The sequence below is a fragment of the Musa acuminata genome, chromosome BXJ1-8 (genome assembly GCF_036884655.1).
Source record: "Musa acuminata AAA Group cultivar baxijiao chromosome BXJ1-8, Cavendish_Baxijiao_AAA, whole genome shotgun sequence".
Taxonomy (NCBI): Eukaryota; Viridiplantae; Streptophyta; class Magnoliopsida; order Zingiberales; family Musaceae; genus Musa; species Musa acuminata.
The window spans coordinates 29140355-29162091 of NC_088334.1; the positions used below are offsets into that span (position 1 = coordinate 29140355).

At 42.3% G+C, this 21737-nt stretch overlaps 2 protein-coding genes across 4 annotated transcripts; both read left to right on the forward strand.

Annotated features, from left to right (window-relative positions):
- Positions 1 to 13315: 13315 nt before the first annotated feature.
- On the forward strand, positions 13316 to 13596 carry LOC135587698 (dolichyl-diphosphooligosaccharide--protein glycosyltransferase subunit 4C-like). The gene has a single exon (XM_065079385.1). The coding sequence runs from the start codon at positions 13316 to 13318 to the stop codon at positions 13433 to 13435; it is 120 nt and encodes a 39-aa protein (XP_064935457.1). The 3' UTR covers positions 13436 to 13596.
- A 4126-nt stretch (positions 13597 to 17722) lies between these two features.
- LOC135587699 (transcription factor SAC51-like) lies at positions 17723 to 21227 on the forward strand. Of its 3 annotated transcripts, none has more exons than XM_065079386.1 (4): positions 17723 to 17985; positions 18478 to 18960; positions 19043 to 19194; positions 19286 to 21227. In XM_065079386.1, exon 4 carries the CDS (start codon positions 19310 to 19312, stop codon positions 20219 to 20221), a length of 912 nt encoding a protein of 303 aa, XP_064935458.1. In that variant the 5' UTR covers positions 17723 to 17985; positions 18478 to 18960; positions 19043 to 19194; positions 19286 to 19309; the 3' UTR covers positions 20222 to 21227. The 3 variants fall into 3 exon arrangements, with proteins under 3 accessions (XP_064935458.1, XP_064935460.1, XP_064935459.1); XM_065079388.1 differs by having other exon boundaries at positions 19319 to 21227; XM_065079387.1 differs by having other exon boundaries at positions 17723 to 17900.
- Positions 21228 to 21737: the final 510 nt, after the last annotated feature.

The window sequence follows — 21737 nt, forward strand, 5'->3', positions numbered from 1 at the left end:
TGGACCAAGTTATTTCAGTTACATGGCACCAAACTCAAGATGAGCACAACATATTATCTACAAACTAACGGCCAAACAAAGGTGGTGAATATGTGTTTAGAGATGTACCTTCGGTGTTTCGCTAGTGACCGGCCAAAGGAGTGGGCGAAATGGCTTCCCTGGTGTCACGAACAAACTTCGAAACCGGATGTTTGATGTAATGCTTATGTATGTCCGTGCCTTTTGGTATGTTCATGCTTTGCACAGCATGTAGAGGGACGACCGAAGGCTTAAGAGTCCCATTTTAGTTGGGTTTGGTAGCCGCTTTAGGCTTGTAAATAAAGGTTGTGTCATGTGGACACTTGTGAGAGATTTTCGGTCTGTAATGGACCATTTTGACCCTTTGTTGTGCAACTGTTCAGAGCTTGTAAAGTCTGTTTGTAATTTGCATTGTCTATGAAGTGTTTTCGGAAATGTTTGCTTGTGGATCCCGAATGAGGTGTTTTCTATAACCCGTTCTCTCTTTTGTGGGTCCTAAGGGACATGGGAGGCTTCGGGGAGGCTGACCTTTACGGACGGACACGCAAGGGTGCCGCACGACTTAGGCAAAACTAGCTAAGTCCGTGACAGATGGTATCAAAGCGAGACAAGCACTCATAGAAACACTTGGCATGCAAACGTGGGGGACCTAGCGGGGCTGCGTTGAGGGCAGTCAGCACACGTGCGACTGTTTGGGGGAAAACGGGCATGGAGATGTAGGGAAAAGGAGTCGCTCGAAGGAGCGGGCATCTGAGATTGCCATTCGGAGGAATGGCCAACCCTTCGCGCAAGAGGCACCACGAGAACAAGCAAGCTTGGAAGAATGCGGAGCGCACAAAGGTTGGGATGGCTGAGTTTGAGCTACGGCTCAACGTTGACAACTATACTTGATGGTGCTTAAGACAAGCGAGGCGCTTAGTAAAGGATGAGACCATGCAAGGTGGAATGAGTTGCTCGGCGACCGAAAGAGTTGTGCAAAGCTCACAGAGGTGAGAGGAATTGCTAACTCAAAGAATTTGGTACTCATGCATGGGCTTGTATGCGAACGATGGAATGTTCGCGACCATCCTAAGGCGACCGAAACTCGGTGCCATGGAGCATTGAAACTTTCTCTTCGCCATGTGAAGGATACGTCCGTAGGAGGTTGAAGTGTGCAGTGAGTTCAACATGTTGCTAGGCCTTGAGTGGTGCAGCGGGGGCTGTATTGACGTGGAGTCACAATCTAGCAAGTGCATTTGCAGGAGGTAGAACAATGCACAATTTGTTCAGCAAATCGGAGTAGTCCAAGGGGATGGTGGTCTCCGAAACGAAAAGAGATGTTGCTCAAACGGGATAGATATCTAGGAGGGATAAGTCCCGGCTCTCTAGAGGGAGAATCATGTGTAACAGACCGCACATGTTGAGGAGGAGTACCTCAACAAACAACAACTCCACAAAGCTCTATGGACCGAGCCAGCGGCGAGGAGTCGTCGCATGATCTCGCTTGAGAGAATGCATTGGTGGATGCATTGCGAGATCAAGTGGGGGAGCGACCCAAAGCAACACAAATGAAGGCACACTTGGAGTCGATATGGAGATCGAACTCAAGGGAGGGATGACCCGTGGAATGGTGGGCGCGAGGGCCACCATCAACTCAATGCAAAAACGAGGAGCGGAGCAACTTGGGTGTAACTTGGCGAAGTACCCAAGCCGCATGAAGAGAGCCAACATAGAAGATGGAACATGGAGCGGAGGCACAGTGCTTTCCTTGGACAGAGGTTAAGGACATGAACTCTTGCAGAGGCAAGAGCAGGATCATGTTGTTCCGTGGGTCCTTCATTCTGACGGAGTGGACTCATCTTGTATGGTGCCAAAGACGAAGGGAGCTTTTGGGCATATGCACCTTATCTCGGAGAAGCATATGATGAAGGAACTAAGGTGACTCAACTTGCGGAGGCGAAGTTGGGTTCAGAAGGCCTTGGCACGGGGCAAGAGGACGCGGAGGCGGGTTGATAGAACCCTTGCAGATTCTAAACTTGGGGTTAATCTCTTTAGGGGATCGGCCTCCTTGGAACTCTATAGGGGTTCCTCCCTCCAAGTTGCTGCTCAAAGGCTGCAGAAAAGATTCATCTATTGCTTATGAAAAGAGAAAGAATACATGGCTATTTATAGGGCTTCTAAACCCTAACTTCTAATAGGACTCCTACTTAAGACTCTTACTTCTAACCAACTCCTAATAGGACTCCTACTCAAGACTCCTATTCCCTTACAACTCCTAATTCTTCTCTAAGAAAAAACCTCCTACATGAATGCCCCTCTTAATTAGGACTCTCCTAGCTAGAGTCCTAACAGAATGTCCCTCTCTATTAGGACTCTCTTAGCTAGAGTCCTAACAGTTTTACATGAATGTCCCTCTCAATTAGGAGTCTCCAAGCTAGAGTCCTAACAGACCCGCCCTCTTTAAATCAGCCTTGTTCTCGAGGCTGATGATTCGTGAATTCTGGAAATTTGATTTTCATGTTGTCAGAGTTCTCCCAAGTGGCATCTTCTATTGGTAGGTTCACCCACTGTATTAGCACTTCATTAGTGGGTCATCATCGTTGAGTCACGATCCGTCGATCAATAATGGCACTTGGCTGGGTCTGGAGTTCTCTTTGGGTAGTCATATTTGTTGGGTGGCTTTAGGCTATCTCCAAGCACCTATTTAAAACTTTTGTCTGGCTGTTGGTTTGTGGGTGATATGTCGTACTCCTTTTCAATTTAGTACCCTGCATATGGAATAACTTTGTCCAAAATCTGCTCTTGAAGATGCAAGTAGAATTTGTCACAAGCACAATGCGTCTCTTATAGCATAATTCTTTTGAGTCCCGATTATAATGAGCCACGGAGCTTGGTGCTTCCTCCAAATTTTTTTTTTTTTTTTTCTTACTAGTCTCTGAATCTTCCTGCCATTCCATCTTAATATCCTCAAGGAAGTCGTTGGTTGGAAGTAAAACGACCGAAAATTCAGCTTGCTCAGGTAGCTGCGAAAGCGCATCTGCAACAACATTCTCTTTCCACATTTTGTAAGTTATTTCATAATCAAATCCAAGAAGTTTTGTTACCCATTTTTGCTGCTCGGGGGAAGATATCTTCTGCTCCAAGAGATATTTTAGGCTTTTATGGTCGGTCTTGATTTGAAAGTATCGCCTGATCAAGTACAATCTCCACCTCGTTGCTGCGCGCACAATGGCGAGCATCTCCTTATCATATGTTGACTTATTTTGATAGGAGGGAGATAATGCCTTGCTAGTGTATGCGAGTGGTCGACCATCTTGCATGAGAATGACTCCAATTCTGACTCCAGATGTGTCGGCCTCAATAATGAAGGGTCGGTTGAAATCTGGTAGTGTTAGCACCGGCATCGTCGTCATGGCTGCCTTAAGTTTGTCGAAGGCAGCGGAGGCTCTGTCCAACCATTGGAAGACATCTTTTTCCAGTAAGGAAGTAAGTGGTGCACTGATTTTTCCATAGTTTTTCACGAACTTGCGGTAGTAGCCTGTTAAACCCAGAAAGCCATGTAGCAATTTTCTGTTTCTCGGGGTCGGCCAGTTTTGCATTGCTTCAATTTTGAAGGGGTCTACTACCACACCTTCCTCTGATATGATATGCCCAAGATATTCCACCTTCTTATGAAGAAAGCAAAAATTCATAGTGGTTGTTGTGTGTTCAAAAGGTGGTTTTTGGTATGTCTTCTTCGCATAGTCGTATTTGATGATACCCGGATCGAAGGTCCAGCTTTGTGAAGATTTGTGCTCCCTTAGCAACTCATCTACTATTGGAATAGGGTATTTATCCTTGATGGTTATGCCATTGAGAGCTCGGTAATCAACACATAATCGCCATATTCCATCCTTCTTTCGTATGAGGAGCACTGGTGAAGAGTAGGGGCTGCAACTTGGCTGAATAACTCCTGTTTTGAGCATCTCTTTTACAATCCTTTCTATTTCATCCTTCTGGAGATGTGGATATTGATATGGCTGAGCATTTGCTAGAGATTTGCCTGGAAGAATCATTATACAATGATCATGCTGACGGGTAAGAGGTAGGTTGCGCGGTTCGTCAAATATATCCGAAAATTCAGCAAGCAAAGGAAGTATTTTTGGATCTTTAAATTTTGTTGGCTCTCCCTTAGTTTGTTGCTCAAGTTGTACCAAAAAGCCGTTGTATGCTTTATGCAAAACCTTCTCCATTTGTTGTGTGCAAATCGTCGTTACGTCGCCCTCACGTTTCCCGTGCAGTATCACCTGTTTCTCCTTACTGTAAAATTTTATAATTAGTTGCATAAAATTTCAAGAAATATCACCTAATGTCATCAACCATTTAATTCTGAGTATGGCCTCATGATCATCAAGAGGGAGGAGGAAGAAATCTGCAATTATCTCATGGTCCTGCAACAACAGTTTCACCTGCGGGCACCTATGATCACACTTCAAAATCCATCCGTTGGCGACCTTAATGACAAACCTGCTGCAATTCTCAATAGGTAAGTTCATATAGACAGCAACCTTACTGTTTAGGAAGTTTTTAATGCTGCCCGTGTCGATGAGAACAGTGATCGGTTGTTGTTTGAGAAGGCCTCCAACTTTCATCGTTTGTGGGATTGAGTAGCCAACTAGTGTATGTACCGTAACTTTGGTCGGTTGTGGCTCTTCTTCTGCATCTTCTTCTTCATGTTCAAGGCTCTCTTTTGGATGTTCAATGACCTCTTCTTCTATCGGTTCAATCATAAGAAGTCCCCCTTTACTATAGCGATGCTCACGGCTCCACGGCTCATCACAATGCCAACATAACCCCTTCGCATATCGCTCCCGAAGCTCTTCTCCTGTTAACCTCTTTGGTGCAGGAACTTGGTCGACGGTAGGGGGGGCTGAGGGATTCAATATTACTGGTTGAAGAGCGACCCTGGTCCTCCGAGCTTCATGGTTCAATTGCTCCTCCTGATGTCGTGCGAAAGAGATGGCTGCCATAAGCGTGTACGGTTGTCGCGCTTTAACTTCTCCTCGGATCTCCGGCTTCAAGCCCTCAATGAAGGTCCTCAATAGCTGTTTTTGAGACCAATCATGATTTTGATTAGATAACCTTTCAAACCTGGTTTGGTACTCCTGAATGGTGGAGGTTTGTCGGATCTTTGCTAGTTGTTCGTCAATATTCTCGTAATCGGTTGGTCTGAAGCGGATCAGCAGTCCTTCTTTGAATTGTTGCCATGAAAGGACTCCATAAGTATGTTCAAACTGTTTAAACCACTGTATAGCATCTCTTTCAAGATGTATAGCTGCAATTTTCACCAAAGATGCATCTGCGATTTTGTGGTACCGAAAATATCGCTCCGCACGTGAGATCCAACCAATCGGGTCTCCTTCCCATCTAGGGAAGTCCACTCTCATGCATGGATAGTTGGGGTCGGTCATAGAGCCTCTCCTCCCTTGGAAGTCATCTCTTCGGGCTTGGTGTGATTGGGCAAAGCTCTCTTCTTTATATGATTTCTTTGGGCTTAGTGGTCGGCCCAATCTGAGTTCGGTAAAGAGCGTCCGAATCTTATCCTCCATTCGCGCCTCCAAGGCTTCGAATTTAGCATTGATTGCCTCCTTAGATGCCATAGTATATGCCCCCAAATCTACGATGTTAAGATCTCTCTTTTGTTGTTGGGTTAAAGGCATGTATAGGTTGAGAGAAGTGATGGTCGAAAGGGTTGGTGGATTGGTTGATGTAGGCTGCGGTTTAGGCTTGTTTTGTGGCTATTTTGGGTGCAGTTTGAGGGTGTGGTTTGGTGGAGTTTTAGGGCTGTAGATGAAAGTTTTGGATCTGTGGTAGATGGTAGCAAAGGTTTGATAGAAATAAGTGGAAGTTGCAACAAGTATGTGCTGTCTTGTAAGAGTAGAATTGTCGTCAAAGAAACAACGGTTTCTCGACGTAATTTCCAACAAAAACTTGAGAGAATTGAGGAGGAAATTGATAGAAAAATCACAGTTTATATGACAGTAAGGATATCTAATTTAATCAAGAAAATTTCGGCAGTATAACAGCAAGGAAATTGGTGCAAGTTGCGCTTGCAGAATTCTCGTCGAGAAATTTCAGCGGGTAACGACGAAAATTTGCAGCAACCCAAAATCGTTTTTTGAGATGAATTTCTTAATAAATCAATTTTAGATGGAAGCCAAGATGATCTATAAAGTGTATAAGAAATTTCATTCAAAAAAGATTGCAAATAGATGTGTTAAGACAACAATATGCGACTGAAATTTTCTGCAGCATAGATTTTCAAGTGCAACAGATTGGACATAAAAGATCAGTAGTTTATATTGAGAATTTTTCGATGAAACCAAAGGGAAATCCACTGTTAGGAAGTGTCAAAGATGTCATAAAAATTTCGTAGAAATTTGGATAGAAAAAGCATAGTAGCAAGATCAAACAGATGGTGCTATGCGGCTGGAATTTTACAATGTATCTTTCGTCGTAGAGATGAAAACTTTGTGACGAAAAGTTTATGCAGCAATATAGGAACAATTTTTTTTTTTTTTTGGAATTTCGAATATGGATAACTAAATTGCAGCAGCAGTAAGGTAGGAAACCAGAACCTGTTGCAATTCACGGGGAGATCAAAGGATGATCCGCGGTGGTGGAGATGATGCCGGAATTCGGTGACGATCTTTTAAGCAATTGTGGGAATTGCTTTGGGCGGTTGTGGAGGGTTGATGGATGGCTGTGGAAGGGCAGCGAGATGCCAAGAACGCTGCTCTGATACCAGGTGTTAGAACCCTTGCAGATTCTAAACTTGGGGTTGATCTCTTTAGGGGATCGGCCTCCTTGGAACTCTATAGGGGTTCCTCCCTCCAAGTTGCTGCTCAAAGGCTGCAGAAAAGATTCATCTATTGCTTAAGAAAAGAGAAGGAATACATGGCTATTTATAGGGCTTCTAAACCCTAACTTCTAATAGGACTCCTACTTAAGACTCTTACTTCTAACCAACTCCTAATAGGACTCCTACTCAAGACTCCTATTCCCTTACAACTCCTAATTCTTCTCTAAGAAAAAACCTCCTACATGAATGCCCCTCTCAATTAGGACTCTCCTAGCTAGAGTCCTAACAGAATGTCCCTCTCTATTAGGACTCTCTTAGCTAGAGTCCTAACAGTTTTACATGAATGTCCCTCTCAATTAGGACTCTCCAAGCTAGAGTCCTAACATGGGTACTCTTGAAGAATATGCCATAGTGTTGTCATTCAAGTTGCTATGAAGGAAGCGGTGTACAGCGGAGATTGTGCTGGTAGGGGCAGAGGCCCAGAATCCAAACAATGGTGCACTAATTACAGTGAAGTCGGGGGACTTCGGGAGCTACTAGGCGACGGACTGTCCTAGAGCGGTGCTTCATCTAGGTGTGACCCAAGAGTGGGTGGATGAAGGTCGATTGCCAAAGGAGCGAACAAAATCGAAGGTAGAAGAGACCCTGCGATGTATTGGCAGAGGCCACATATGGAGGGATTACAATTCGAGTTCATCCCACAAGGATCAGAATGCAATGGAGATGTCACCAGGAGGCGACATGGTGCAGCGGATCGTGGTGGAATAGTTCGTGGCAATGCGATACACATGAATGAGTCCCGTAAGGGACTAGATCATACGAAGGTATGATCGGGAGCTACTGGAAGCTCCACTTCGGTGAACAACACGACGACAAGAAGGGTTATGGATTCAAGGAGTGAAGGCCATGGTACCGTAGAGGCGGGTCTTCCATGCGTGCATCGAATTTTGCATCGGATTAAAGCCTTGGTCATCAGCATATGGGGGCTATGTTCCACCAAGGAAAAAGTTTGAATGCATGTATCAGTGAGTCCCATGGGAGGGACTTGATCTTGCCGAGGTATGATCGAAGCAGCTGGAGAGTTGGACTACTCTAGAGCTCATATTTGCTTAAGGGAGCCCGGCAAGTCAGAGGACAAGGTCGAGTAAGCGAACGTTGCTACCAAGGAAGCTAAGGAGAACAGAATCGGTGCAAATTCTACAACGTGATGGCAGAGGCCATGCATGGGAGTTGCAGTCTGTCTTTCCATCGACCAAAGGGAGCTGCTTGGAGAACACAAAGGTGTTGAAGCAGGGGGTCGAAAGGGGCGAGGAAGCGACGACGAGTCCAGAGGGACTTAGCTACCCAAAATCAAGTATCAATTAGAATGAAGGTGGACTCGGAGGAGTGCCACAGAGACATATCTACTGATCGTGAAGAAAAGGGATACAGATGCGAGGCGACGGATAGTAGGGCCATGGGCATGGCAGCGCCATGGTACCGCAGAGGCGGGACTTCCGTGAAAGTCGTTGATCCCTTGCTCTCATGGAGGGAGAGTGCTTGGTCGTGAAAGGGGCCGAGGAGGTGGAGCATGCATAGGCAAACTCCAAGTACCGAAACAAGGCTGAAGGGCAGAGGCCAAGGAACTTCGTAAGACCGGTGTTAATGAGCTTCTCATAAAGATAGCCGAAAGTGAAGGACTTCGGGTCATGCAAGAGTGCACGACCAAGGAACGAAGCAGGCAGTACGCGGTGTTGTACCTTTGCTACTCAGTGGAGTAGGCGGTAGGGTTGATGGAGAAGACGGTACAATCCCAGAGGCGACCAAATCTATTAGAGAATTACTCCAAGTTGGGGTGAAAACTTCCTGCATTCCAGAAGTTCGATGGCATTGAGAAGGTGAATCACAGTAACTAACTCAACGCAAGGAGTGCAAACACTTCAAGTGCTTCAGAAGTGTGAGCAAAGAGTAGGCGAAGGCTAGTAACCAGCTCGATGCATGGAATACAACCTCGAGGAGGCGGGCGAAGTTGATTAACCTTTGCCTTCTCAACTCTTAAGAGAATGGGCGAAACCAAGTACCCCAATTCTCTTATCTACCCAGTAGAGGAGCTCTGCACAAGTTTAAAGACCCTTCGAAGATATTAGAAGACAATAGTTGTCAAATCCTCACCATTGGTGATCAGTGCTACTGAGAGTAGAGTATCCGCTTCATTTTCCAACAGAATGCCAATCGAAAGCGGAAGTGATGCGAATCTACTTGGAAGTGACAACTAAGTGAAAGAAGAGTCGATGAGCAAATTTTGTGGAGGAAGGACCAAAAACTTTGAAAGTTTGCGAGGCGATGCTCGTTAAAGCTCCAACAAACATCCACCCAGTTCAAGCAGCATGAGGCATTTGAGAGACTAGCGCACAGTAAGGATGGTATTTTCCTTCATCTAGAGAATCTGCAGGAATCAATAAGGATCAACACAACTCAGCCAACCCCACACCAGAGTCAGAGTCATTGGTGAGTTGAAGCAGCATGGCGGATCAAAGGTTTGACTATTCAAAAACAGCAGCGGGGAGCAGTTGGGAACCAAGAGGTGCATTGCAACTGGAGCAGAAGATTGAAGACTCAACAAAGGCGAGGAGTTGCAGTGTTCACAAAGGCTTCGACGAGGACGTCGAAGGAATAAGTGGGGGAGAATGTCACGGACAAACTTCAAAACAGGATGTTTGATGTAATGCTTATGTAAGTCTGTGTCTTTTGGTATGTTTATGCTTTGCACAGTATGTAGAGGGACGACCGAAAGCTTAATAGTCCCATTTTAGTTGGGTTTGGTGGCCGCTTTAGGCTTGTAAATAAAGGTTGTGTCATGTGGACACTTGTGAAAGATTTTCGGTTTGTAATGGATCATTTTGACCCTTTGTTGTGCAACTGTTCAGAGCTTGTAAAGTCTGTTTGTAATTTGCATTATCTATGAAGTGTTTTCGGAAATGTTTGCTTGTGGATCCCGAATGAGGCGTTTTCTCTAACCTGTTCTCTCTTTTGTGGGTCCTAAGGGATATGGGAGGCTAACTTTTGCGGACGGACACGCAAGGGTGCCGTACGACTTAGGCAAAACCAACTAAGTCCGTGACACTGGGCTGAATGGTGGTATAATACTACATATCATTCATCTACAAAATGTGCCCCATATGAAGCACTGTATGGTCGACCGGCCCTTGTGATTCCAAAGTATGTAATTGGCTCAGTCAAGGTAGATCAGGTCGACCAAGATTTAATTGACAGGGACAAACTCCTACAACTGCTAAAGGATAATCTTTTTTCCGCTCAAGCCAGAATAAAGTAGCAAGCCGACACACGACGAAGCAAAAGAGAATTTTCAGTAGGAGATTGGGTTTATCTTCACCTACAACCATACAAGCAACTCTCCATCAACACACGAGCCTCCAAGAAGCTATCCCCACGTTTTTATGGGCCCTATCAGATCACAGAGCGTATTGGAGCCGTGGCGTACAGACTTAAATTGTCTAAGGATGCCAAAATTTACCCTGTCTTCCACGTGTCATGCCTGAAGCCTAAGTTGGGAGAACACGAGTCACCCCAGATCCAATTACCCAACACCACTGAGGATGAAGTTATTCAAGCCCAACCACAAGCCATCCTTGACTGCAGGATCGTGATGCGTCACCGACGTCCCTCTACTGAAGTACTAGTGCATTGGAATAATTTACCACTTGAAGACGCCACATGAGAATCATATGAGGAGCTAAAGACCCGGTTTCCTAAGTTCATCGAACCTCAGCCTTGAGGACAAGGCTGATTTGGAGAGGGCAAGCTTGATAGGACCCTAGCAGGGTTGAGTCATACTCAACCAAGAAGCAGCTAATAAAACTCTGTGAGATTGTAATAAACCCTACCTAGCCGCCTCTATCATATAAAGAAGAGTGGTTGTGGTTTATATTTAGTCCTTTGGGCTTTCTAACCATCGCCCCCTTTTACTGGGCTGGTTGGTTAGGGTTGAGGGCAAAAGGGGAAACTCACTTAGGAAGCAACCCCTAGGGCTAGGATTTGGAGCTCTATATAAGCATGTAGCCTCCATCTCTTTGGGAATAAGATCTATTTACAATTGCAGCTATTTGGTCGACTTCTAGGAGGAAGGAACCCCTATAGCGTTCCAAGGGTTGATCCCCTCAAAGATCAATCTACATAGAATTTCTCTGGGGTTCTATCAAGGGACAGGTCCGAAGCTTCCTCCATCGTCGACGAGCACATCCGAAGCTTCCTTTGCCCTCGATGCCACTACTTGCAGATGCTACAACTTACCCTCGATGGGCAAGTTGATTTTATCTTATATTATGATTTTTATAATTTCACTAGTTAAAACAATATCAGCAAAGTACCAATTTGATAAAATTTAAATTAGTTAATCTTGCACCAATAGGTCCCTCTAATATATGATAGAATTCAAATTAGCTTCCATAAGAAATATTGGATGAGATTTTATTTTATAATCATATTATCAATCGTAATATATATTTTATATTGTAATATTCTAGTGCAGCTAAAATTGTCTTTATGTTACTCAAAAGATTTACATACTTTTACTAGTTAGACACCTCTTACATATATCAATGCTATGACTTTTTCCTTCCTCCATTCACATTCTTTACTGGTCACATTCTAAAGTCAAATAGAAATCTTCAACAGCATTGAAATTATATCATCCTAGGCACTTAATCCTTTAGATTTTGTCAGTTAAGAACTTTTGGACCAATTTAAGGTGCAGCCAAACAGGAAATTGCAGACAACTTTTCGGCATGTGATAGTGCTCCAGTCCTACCTAAACCCACTAATGTTGGACCAAAGGTTACTGTTGCATTAATTTAACCCGTACTAAAAAAGGAGCATGAAAGAGACTAGAATTATGTATCAAGATAACTATGTCCATTAGCCATATTTGACTAAATGAAAATTTCAAATTTGTGTCACTTAGATTTAGTTGTATAAAATGCTGTGGAACTCAGTCATTCTTATGTATCTTTTCTTTATTGATTCATCATAACAAATATGTTCTATTACAATAGTATGAGACATGCTTGGTAATTGGATTTTGATTTCAGAATGTTTAAGTTAATTTTCTTCTTATTTGTGTCAGTATTTTATTATGATTCAGGACTGAAATTCTGAAGTTATGCAATTTAAGTATTTATCATTTCTGCTGTCAGATCTATGGAAATCTCTTGTCATCATTTGACTGTCACAAAAATGAACGTTGTATAGTATTCTTTTCAAGTAAATCTAGTTGAGGCAAACATAGAAGATTAATGGGTTCAGAAAAGGAGACCTGTTTCTGTCATAAGCGCACTGACATCTTTCAGAGAGTGGCAACAAGCCATTTGATTAGATTCAAAAATTTTGATATTGTACTCGGACAATTTTTGGGAAGATATATGGCCACCGAACTCTTTGTTTGGAGGAAACTGGTTGATAGGCTTATAATATTCTGTACTGCATAAAGTTGGAGGGACTATTGAATGCTTTTATTTCTGTTTCTTTGATTCAGTTACTTATATTGGTATAAAAAGAATCATTATATTTCTACTTTTGGTAATTATAGGTTATTTCTGAATTTGTTGTTCTTATTATTTCTTAAGAATAAACTTTTCGTTGATATGATATTTTATAGTTTTATAGTTTCAATTTTACATGTAAACAAAATTTTTAAAAATGTTTCATGTGCAAAAATCAGTTTCCTGTTGACAGACTATTCTGCTGGATCAAAGAATTCTAAGATAAGTGCATGTTTAATAATTATCTCACAAACCATGCAAAATTAATGTTGCATTATACAGAGTCAACCTTGGTGTAGTAAAAAGGTTGCTTGAATTGGTCCTATGCTCATGTGTCTGAACCCAGACAAATCTTTCTGCTTGTGGCTGTTAAGAAATTTGTGCATGTTACTCTCTCCTTCACCAGACCTCTTGCACTGCATTGGTCTTGTATATTTTGTATTTACTATGTTGTTCCCTCCAGAACAATATTCTGACTTCCCCTGGGATAAAGAAATTTGAAAAAATGTATGTAAACAAATACTTAAGATGGATTATATATATATGTCATCATAGTTTTTGTATCAGTTGGAAACAATGCTAGACGCTTATACTCATACTGGCATATATATATATATATATATATATATATATATATATATATAGTTGCTTACACAAACATAGTCAATGAGAATTCTTAGTGTTCAGTACTTGTTCTTGTGATAGTTGTGCATTTGTTACCCATAACTTACCGCTGCTGCCATCTTTATTTATTGTAAGCAAGTTATCTAGTTCACATAAATTAAAATACAGAGCATCAAGGCATCTAATGATGATTCAGATGTAAGTGCTGAGGGCCTGTGGTTATCTTTTAATTGCTAAAGTCAATGTTAACTATCTCACTTTGTGGAATGCTTATTTCCTGGATCATGTCTCAATCTTATCATTTTCTATCTTGCAGATGATTGATGATCAAGATTTAGGATTCTTCGCCAATTTTCTAGGCATCTTCATATTTATTTTGGTGATTGCTTATCATTATGTGATGGCAGATCCAAAGTATGAAGGAACCCAATGTTAAGATTGTGGCGTTTTAGAAGGATTCAGAACTTCTATCAATGGGTCTTATATCTAAACGACAGTTTTTCCGGTTTTACATAAAACTTGAGCCAGAAACTTGTAAGAATTTTGCATCTGCTTCATAATGAGGTAACTCTTGGCCTTCAGTGCCCATTTTTATAAGTACTACATGAATATATTGCCTCTTTAGCAACAGCAACTATAATTGATCTTTTGCTTGCAAAAGTTTTGAAGAAGTAAAATCCTTGGCATTTGCTACTGCTGTCGGCCTTGTTTCTTTTTTTGAAAATGAAAATCTAGGTTAATTAAAAACGGCATCCATACAGACATTGAGGAGGTGAATTACCCATCCTTTGAGATGTCAGAGTTACAGACTTCAACAAAATAAGCTAATTGGTGAGTGTCAGAGTTCATAGTTCTAGGTGCATGAGGCCATTTAGTGACTTTCACTGAATTAGCTAGAGACATAAAATCAGTGCGAAGGTTCCTCAAATGCCATGGGAAGTCCTTACCTTCAGATAACATGTTGATCATTTGGAAGGGGTCAGATTTCACCAAAGGTTTGTCCTATTCTCCTGGTGGCTTTTCAATAATCCTTGCCACAATTCCCAACACTCAGTATGTATGAGGATCATTGGACATTTGAGTTGAACAGCCCCTAAAAAATAATGTTTCCTTTATTGTCGAGTAAAATGTCGCCAACTCCTACATTGACAGCATTGTTAATAAAGGATCCATCACACAAAAGAGTATATGAGGATGTATCAGGGTAATTAGTTGGCAGAGATGGGAAACAGGTCTCCCTTCTAGCACTATCAGGGTGACTGGGCTAGACATTACTCTTATTGATCATAGCGTTATCAGGGTAAGATAGTAATGAATAGTGCCTTAGCAATCTTCATAACTATCTTGGTTAGATCGATTTCAGGTCTGTCCAACTCATGTTGAATGAGTTTCTTAATGTCTTTGGGTACCAAATGGTACAAATACCATATAATAGATTTGATGGTTATTGACATTTGGATTCGAAATCCGTATTGTTGTAATCAGAGGTCACGGTATCTTCTGACCAGGTGTCTGGAGTGTTGACTTTCTATCCAGGTTTTTTGTCACTTAAAAAGTTTATAATTTGCTGCTGTTCATATTTTTTTTGTTCACCTGCAATTGTACAAAGGTTTACCATTATCTACTATAAGAATGCAGGCTTAAATAGGGAATTAAGATTGCTGGTCTGTAGTCTTTGTTAAAATGCCCCTTCTAAAGTGGTTTGAAACATTTGCATTTAGGAAAATTTTAGTTCATCTTTCAAGCATACCTGCAAACCACATCACATCCAGTCACTGTTGTAACATTCCACTTCCAAGCCAACACAAAGAGCACCTTCACGTCCAGCCACAATCAATATGACAGTGTGACATTGCTTTGTGCCAGACTCGCAACAAGCTAACCTTCCATAGCTTGCCGCATTGCGATGTCGCACCTAAGAACACATAAGTTACTCTTGTGATAGAAATAAGCATGAAGGAGATGTAGATGAGCCACTACATGTCTCACACGTGTGCAATACAGTGTGACGATGGAGGGCCTTAAGTTGACCGCAAGCTCTCATCCTCGAGCCCCTTACCTAATCCACTACGTAGCATCTAATGTCAAACGACAGGCAAAGCATGCGACAGTGAGTGAGAGAGAGAGAGAGAGATCGGCAGTTGACATTGATGGTGTAGTAGGTTGATGCCATAGAATAATTGTGGTGGTGATAGAAGGGGGGAGAGAAGGGGAGTGGTTAAAGGTCATTGGAGTCCGTGGGGTTGCACTCCAGGCACTGCGCATGAGAGAGCATGCATTCCCTCTTTTACTTTTCAAAGCTCTTTTTGGAGTTTATTACAGAAGAAGGGGGGGGGGGAGGGGGGGCAGTGCATGCACCACTTCCTTTAGCTTTCTCTGTGCTCTCTGTGCTGGAGAATCCACACATTAAATGGCTCCATGCTTTCTCAAAGGCCCCTGTGGCCCCCCCTCCCTCCTCCCCTCCCTTCCCATCAAGTGTAGCTGTCCTTTGTTTGCGTGCTAATTGTAGGCCCCCTCCCGTCTCACTCCATTATGAGTCTTCCACAACAGAGAGAAAAAGGATGGCCACAAAGGTCTCAGCATGCCTGGTTTTCTGCCTTGTGTTGCTGCAAACTTTACTTCAGTAACCTAACTGAGTCAACTACGACACTTTTTGCATTCTATTTATAGTTCTGCTTTTTTGTTCAATTTTACTAGGTTCATGTGCACAAAGATCAACAAGCAAGCAGATAAATAAATCACACTAGTGTACACTAGTAGTGATTCATACCGTGGGACACAGTTTGACAATTCTTGAAAATGCTAGCTAAAGTTATGGATGACTATTTCATAACAAGCAAACCATGGTTGAGTCCTCGATTACTTAGCTTCAAGTATGATGATAATAAATGAATGAATCCCCCAGCTGAAGTGCTTCAGGGGAGTGTCAAAGCAGTGAAGGCCTCAGTTCATTCCTTAGAAGCAGTATGAAGTGGGGAACTATTAAGTCAGACTTGAGTATCAAGTGTTTTCGTGGACAAGAATGAAGTCTAAAAGGCAACATGTTGCGACCAATACTGGGGGGATGAGAGTTTTGTGAGTGGAGTTGACTATGTAGGAGGAGTGTTTGGGCACCCAAATTGCAAATCTTTGATGAAAACAATACAAATCCCTGGGCATTTCAAAAGAGTTCAAAAATGAGACAGATGATGAGCAGCCCTTCGCAATTGGCCTATGAATCTCTGAAGCAGGAACAAATCGAAGGCACAGCTAGCTTGATGATGGTAATCATCCACAAATGGTAGTTCAGTGTATCAACCCGCACAATGATCATCGATCTCCTGCATGACACGTCTCCATAAGTAAAAAGACCTTTTGCACACTCTCTGCCTCGATGTGCATAGTCGCAAGCTGCGTGTGCTACTTCAAAAAGTGTAGACCTCAAGGGAGGGGGCCATCTTGATTCGCCATTTCCTTTGTTCCCTCCACTCTAAACAAAGGAAAGGTTGTAGCATGACACTAAAAAAAAAACACTTGAAAATTCATAGTACTAATCCTGGGGAAGCTTAAACAAACCCAAAGCAAATCTCTCTCTCAGAGGCCACAAGATTCGGCAGGTCTTGGCATCATAGCATGCGCTCTTTAACTAATTTCTCGTATATCCTGTGTTGTATTCATCTGTTTGTATATTCCAAAGTTTGCAAATCCCCAGAAATCTTCATTGCAGCAGCAAACCTTTATAGATTAGTGGAAGAGTAGATGCAACTGGGAAAGAAGTGCCTCTTCTTTACGATTAGTGCCTCACCTTAAAAGAGGTTTGATGACTACTATTGTGGTCTGTCTCACAGAAACAAGCTAATGTGGTTTATTTCTGCGACTGTTGCAAATTATGCTTGATAAAGGTAACTCAGCTCCGTGTTTTTGTAGCTCTTACACTGCAGCACTACCTTACAAACTTTACATGGAATTCAATTTTTCCTTAAGAGAAAAAAAAAAAAAGGAAAAGAAAACAGAGTCTCTTGAAGGGATCTTCCTTTTTATGTAATCTGCATATACCAGCCAAAGGTTCAAAGCACTTAGAACAGAAGGTTCAAAAAAAAAATTCAAGCTTGTGGTCTACCCATCTTTTCTTGCCCAAAAAATTGCTTACCGGAGAAGGAATCTGAGATAACCATTTAAGTGCAGGAAGAATCTGATACCTTACTATAAAGTCCACTAAGATCACTGTCCTCCTCCACTTTAACCTAAAAGAGGCTACTTTACCTTACCAACTGATTCCAGCTTCTGTCAAATTGCATATCACCTCGTCGATCAGTGAAGCAGATGAAATTGATGTCACTTATCAAAAGAAAGGCTTGGTTGTTGATCTGTGATCTGCATATTGATTTCTCCTAGTGAATTCCGACTTCACGACTTGAGCTCCATCCATCTTTGCGCGTGAACGTGTTTTAATGCCCCGTTGCCATTCTCGGATGCACCACTATTCTTGTATTCCTTCTTTCTTCTCCCCCTTGAGCACCGTGGAAACATAACGCCGCTTACACCATCAACCACTAGTGACAGATTTCGACGGTAAAAGATAGGAAATCGGATTTTACCGCACCGCACACGTGCAGCCATTTTCGTTCTGAAGGGCAACGCTTTGCTACAATTTTACGAAACTTCATCGAAGAAAGATTATGAAATGAAATAAAAGTATAGGGGTATTTTAGTCCTGTTCGCCCAATAAAGCGCCACGCTCTCCCCCCTACCGCCTTACGAGAAAAGACGAGTTCTGTCCCTCTCGTGATCGTTTCTCTCACTCGAGCTGAGCTCCCTATCCGCGAGCGGGATTCCGTCTTTCTGGTGACTTGGGTCGACTCGGAGAGAAGCGATCAAAGGGTTTCCCCGAGAAATTGCCTTTTTTGTTGAGTGCTTCCGGTGTAAGCGATGGATGTAGTCTGGAGCTTTTCTGCTTTCTTGTTCTCGAACCAATTGTTATCTGATCGATGGTTTTAGAGTCTACAGGTTTGTTAAGATCTGATTGTTTTCGTGCTTAAAATCCAGTTTTTGTCCTCTTTTTTTTTCTCTCGTTATCATCTGTTTTGTTGCTTTTTTATTGGTCGATTTCGAAGCTCATTGATTTCTCCCTGGGCTGTTGCCCCTTTGCTCACATCGATTTGTACTTGCTTTTTGTACAGACTTGTGCTTTGATTCCTACTGCTAAGAGTAAGGATTTGTTAGGTTCCTCATGAATTCGTTCCCAAAACCAGTCTTTCGTTTGACGCGCTTTTCTCGTTAATATCCAGAAGAATACATTTCCCAACGTCTGATCTCTCTCGTGCAGCTGTTCTTTTTCTTTCAACACAGGTTTTGATGTCCTTTAACGCGAATTCAAAACCAAAATCTTTCTTTTTTGGGTGCTCTGCTTGGGATTTTGTAAGACGTTGAACTGCAAACTGTTGTCCTCCAGTAATTCTGGCATATGATTAGGCTTTTGAGGAGGATTTATTGTTGCAGGGATCTCAAACCGTCAGAGGAAGCGGGAGTTTCTTTTTGTGGTTAAAGATTTCGAACAGTATGCGGTGGCTGAGTTTCTCGGTTGATGTTTATCGGAAAGTTATTTCCTTGAACTTGTATTGTAGGGTTATTCTGTAACTCATTACCTTTCCCTCTGGTTCTCTTCATCTACTGCCCTCCTCTCTTTTCTCCAATCTTGTCCTCGAAACCCCTCTTTCCCTCGGAGCCAGCGAAACCGTGAAGATTGCAATTTGGCTGGCATTTCTCCTACGTCTGGCCTCCTAGAATAATCTTATTGGAAATTGGATTTCATTTGGGTTCTGGGTGGACTGGTCCTGTTACCGAGGAAGAACAGTAGTAATGGTGTGCCAAGCAGCAACACAAACAACATTCCGAGCTTTGAAACACGAGAATGGGATTGCCGGTAGTACCACCATAATCGTTAGGGTCCTTGCTTGCTTCCAACCATTGCAAGATTGCCAGGTGAAAACTAGAAGCAAAATTTTCAATACGTTGCTTTAAGACAAAACTCGTATATATAACCTAATGTATTGATTTTGTACAGGCTGAATACTTCCGCCACCTCCTGAAACCGGTCACGTAAATTAGCTTCCTGTTAACAGTTCTCTTCAAGAAAGCTGGGATTTCTTTTTTTTCTTCCTTTTTCTGGTAAACCCTGTTGTGGAGATATTAATTGGCATCTACTACTTGCCTAAGGTAAAGTCGTATATGTTAATTAGAATCTTAACTGTTATGCACGTCTGATTGACTTGTGTCTCTATTTATACCACTTAAAACTTGCTTTCAGGTGATTAATTTAAACTTTGTTTTGATGGGGAAGGATATTACTCCTCAGTTTGATTCACAGCATCCATCTTGGCGATTTAGTCATATGAACTCTGCTAGTAATATCCAACGGTTTGATATCAGGCCTCAGAACGACAATTCAATGTTGCTTCCTGCCTGTGTTAATCCCTATGGTTGTGTATTCTCAGTGAATGCTGCAAAACAATTCCCTGGTGTCTGCACAAACAAATCCCTTCAAAAGATATCATCTTTGATTCCTCCTTTGACCCCATCTCAAATGCCTCCTGGATTTGATGTGTTGGAGAAGAGGTACTTGGCCTTTGATCAGTTAAGGGATGGAAGGAGCTACATCTTTAGCTCATCAAGCATCCCTTATCCATTCTTTAATTCCGTGGACCTAGGTTTCGGTCTGCAAGGCAGCACAGACACCAATGTTTCCAATGTGCATGGGGCAGAAGAGATGCATGAAGACACAGAGGAAATCAATGCACTGTTGTACTCGGATTCTGATGAGGATCATGATGATGAAGAGGCCAGCACTGGACACTCTCCTGTTGGGGTGACAGGGAGGAGTTTATCTGAGGTAACTAGCTCTATGCTTCCGGCAAAGAGGAGGAGAGTTAACGCAGATGAATTCGATGCATCACTTGTAGATACTGCAAGCTCGCAAGTTCTCCACTGCCCTGATGTTCCTACAGATCACAGGAACAAAGGGGATGGTATACACTCTGAGTCAAGCTGTGTGAAAGGAGGGGATCACAATCAGAACGGAGATGATGTGCGCATCAAAAGAGCAAGAATTCAGGAAACAGTTAGCATATTGAGAAGGATTATTCCTGGTGGAAATGGGAAGGATACAGCCACTGTCCTTGACGTGGCTATCAGCTATCTCAAGTCGCTTAAGCTGAAGGCCAAAACTTTGAATGCTTCTCCTTAGCAGCTACTCCAGCAACATCTATATATATATATATATATATATATATATATATATATATATATATATAAACCCCCTTCTTCTAAATGTCACGGTCACAAAACAAAGGAAGAGGCCAGTGGGTTCTCTCCACACAGCTCCAATGATTGAAGGTGTGAATCGGTACTCTAAAGTCACAGCTTTGGTAGAGTTTTGGCCTTTAATGGTGGGGGAAGGAGGATATGATGGTCCAATAAAGCATGGCTATTCCTTTGGTATTTATGAGTTTGTATGACGATTCCAAATTGATGCAAAGAGGGTCCAAGAGTAGCTTCTTTTGACTGAAAGGGAATGATGGGAATTCTTAGGAGTGCGCGTGTGTGATGAATCTATAAAGGAAGGCTTGCACACGCCTGTTATGTTGAGTGGTGATTGCCACTTTATCTGTCGTTGGTTTCTTTAGACAATGGCAGTGCAAAGAAGAAAAGGAAATGTAACCTGGCTATTATGTATATAACTTTAATGATTTCCTGGAGTATTGTGGAGGTTAAACTGCTTTTGTTGACATGGGTGAGCAGGTTACTTCATTATTCGGCTTGTATGGGGCCATGCTGAAATATTTTGGAAGGAAGGGCATTTGGTTGCATGATGAATGGATGAGGTTGTGGTCCATTGATTGGTTTCTTTCTTCACAAGTGGGAGTCACTGTCGTCCGGAAGCTCTCCATTCAGCTTTGTGTCGATTGCTATGTGGCAAGTTTCTGGGTGCTTGTTCACGTCGACTTTGCGAAACTGTAATCTGTTCTACAACTCTCGTTGCTGCTGCTGCTGCTTTGCCTTTGCTTTGAGTCTTTTCCCTTGTTGATATCGATGCCATTGTTTGTGGTCATCATATTTGGCTTCAAGGATGTTAGTGTAGGCATCAGTTTGTGCTGTTAGGTTGGCCTGCCATGGATGTAATAAATGCTGTGGCCTTTAATTGTATCGAACATGTTATTATGATATATTGGAATTTTGCCTTGTGATTTTTATCTTGTGATTGGACATTACATATGTTGTTACTGCCAGCTGCTGTTTTAGAGTTGAGCATGTCATGAAAAATATTTCATGCTGTCAAGGTTTGCACTCTTCTTGATTAGGAAATTGTATGATTGCTAAGTAGCAGTCCATTTTCTTGTCCATGTATTTGTGATGATAATATCACAACTCTCGGAAACAGAAGAATAAAGGAAAGAAATAAAGAAAGATGAAACAGAAGTAGAATAAGAGCTGCCAAATCCACCAGTCTCCGGGAAACCTCGAGGCACAATGTTGATCAAAGAACGAACAGTATCATCAAAACGACTTCAGCTAGTGGGAAACACAAGAAGGGCTGATTCACACTTTTGTGTGATCTCTTCTCCTACAGAGAAATCAATGTTTCCTCAACCTAAATCGTGAGAATTCCTGGCACAGTGAGAAAACTACCTCGCTAAAAGATGGAAATGGGTAGATAAGATGGATTAGATGGGGGCTGCACTTAGAAATTTGGGGAGGAGGTC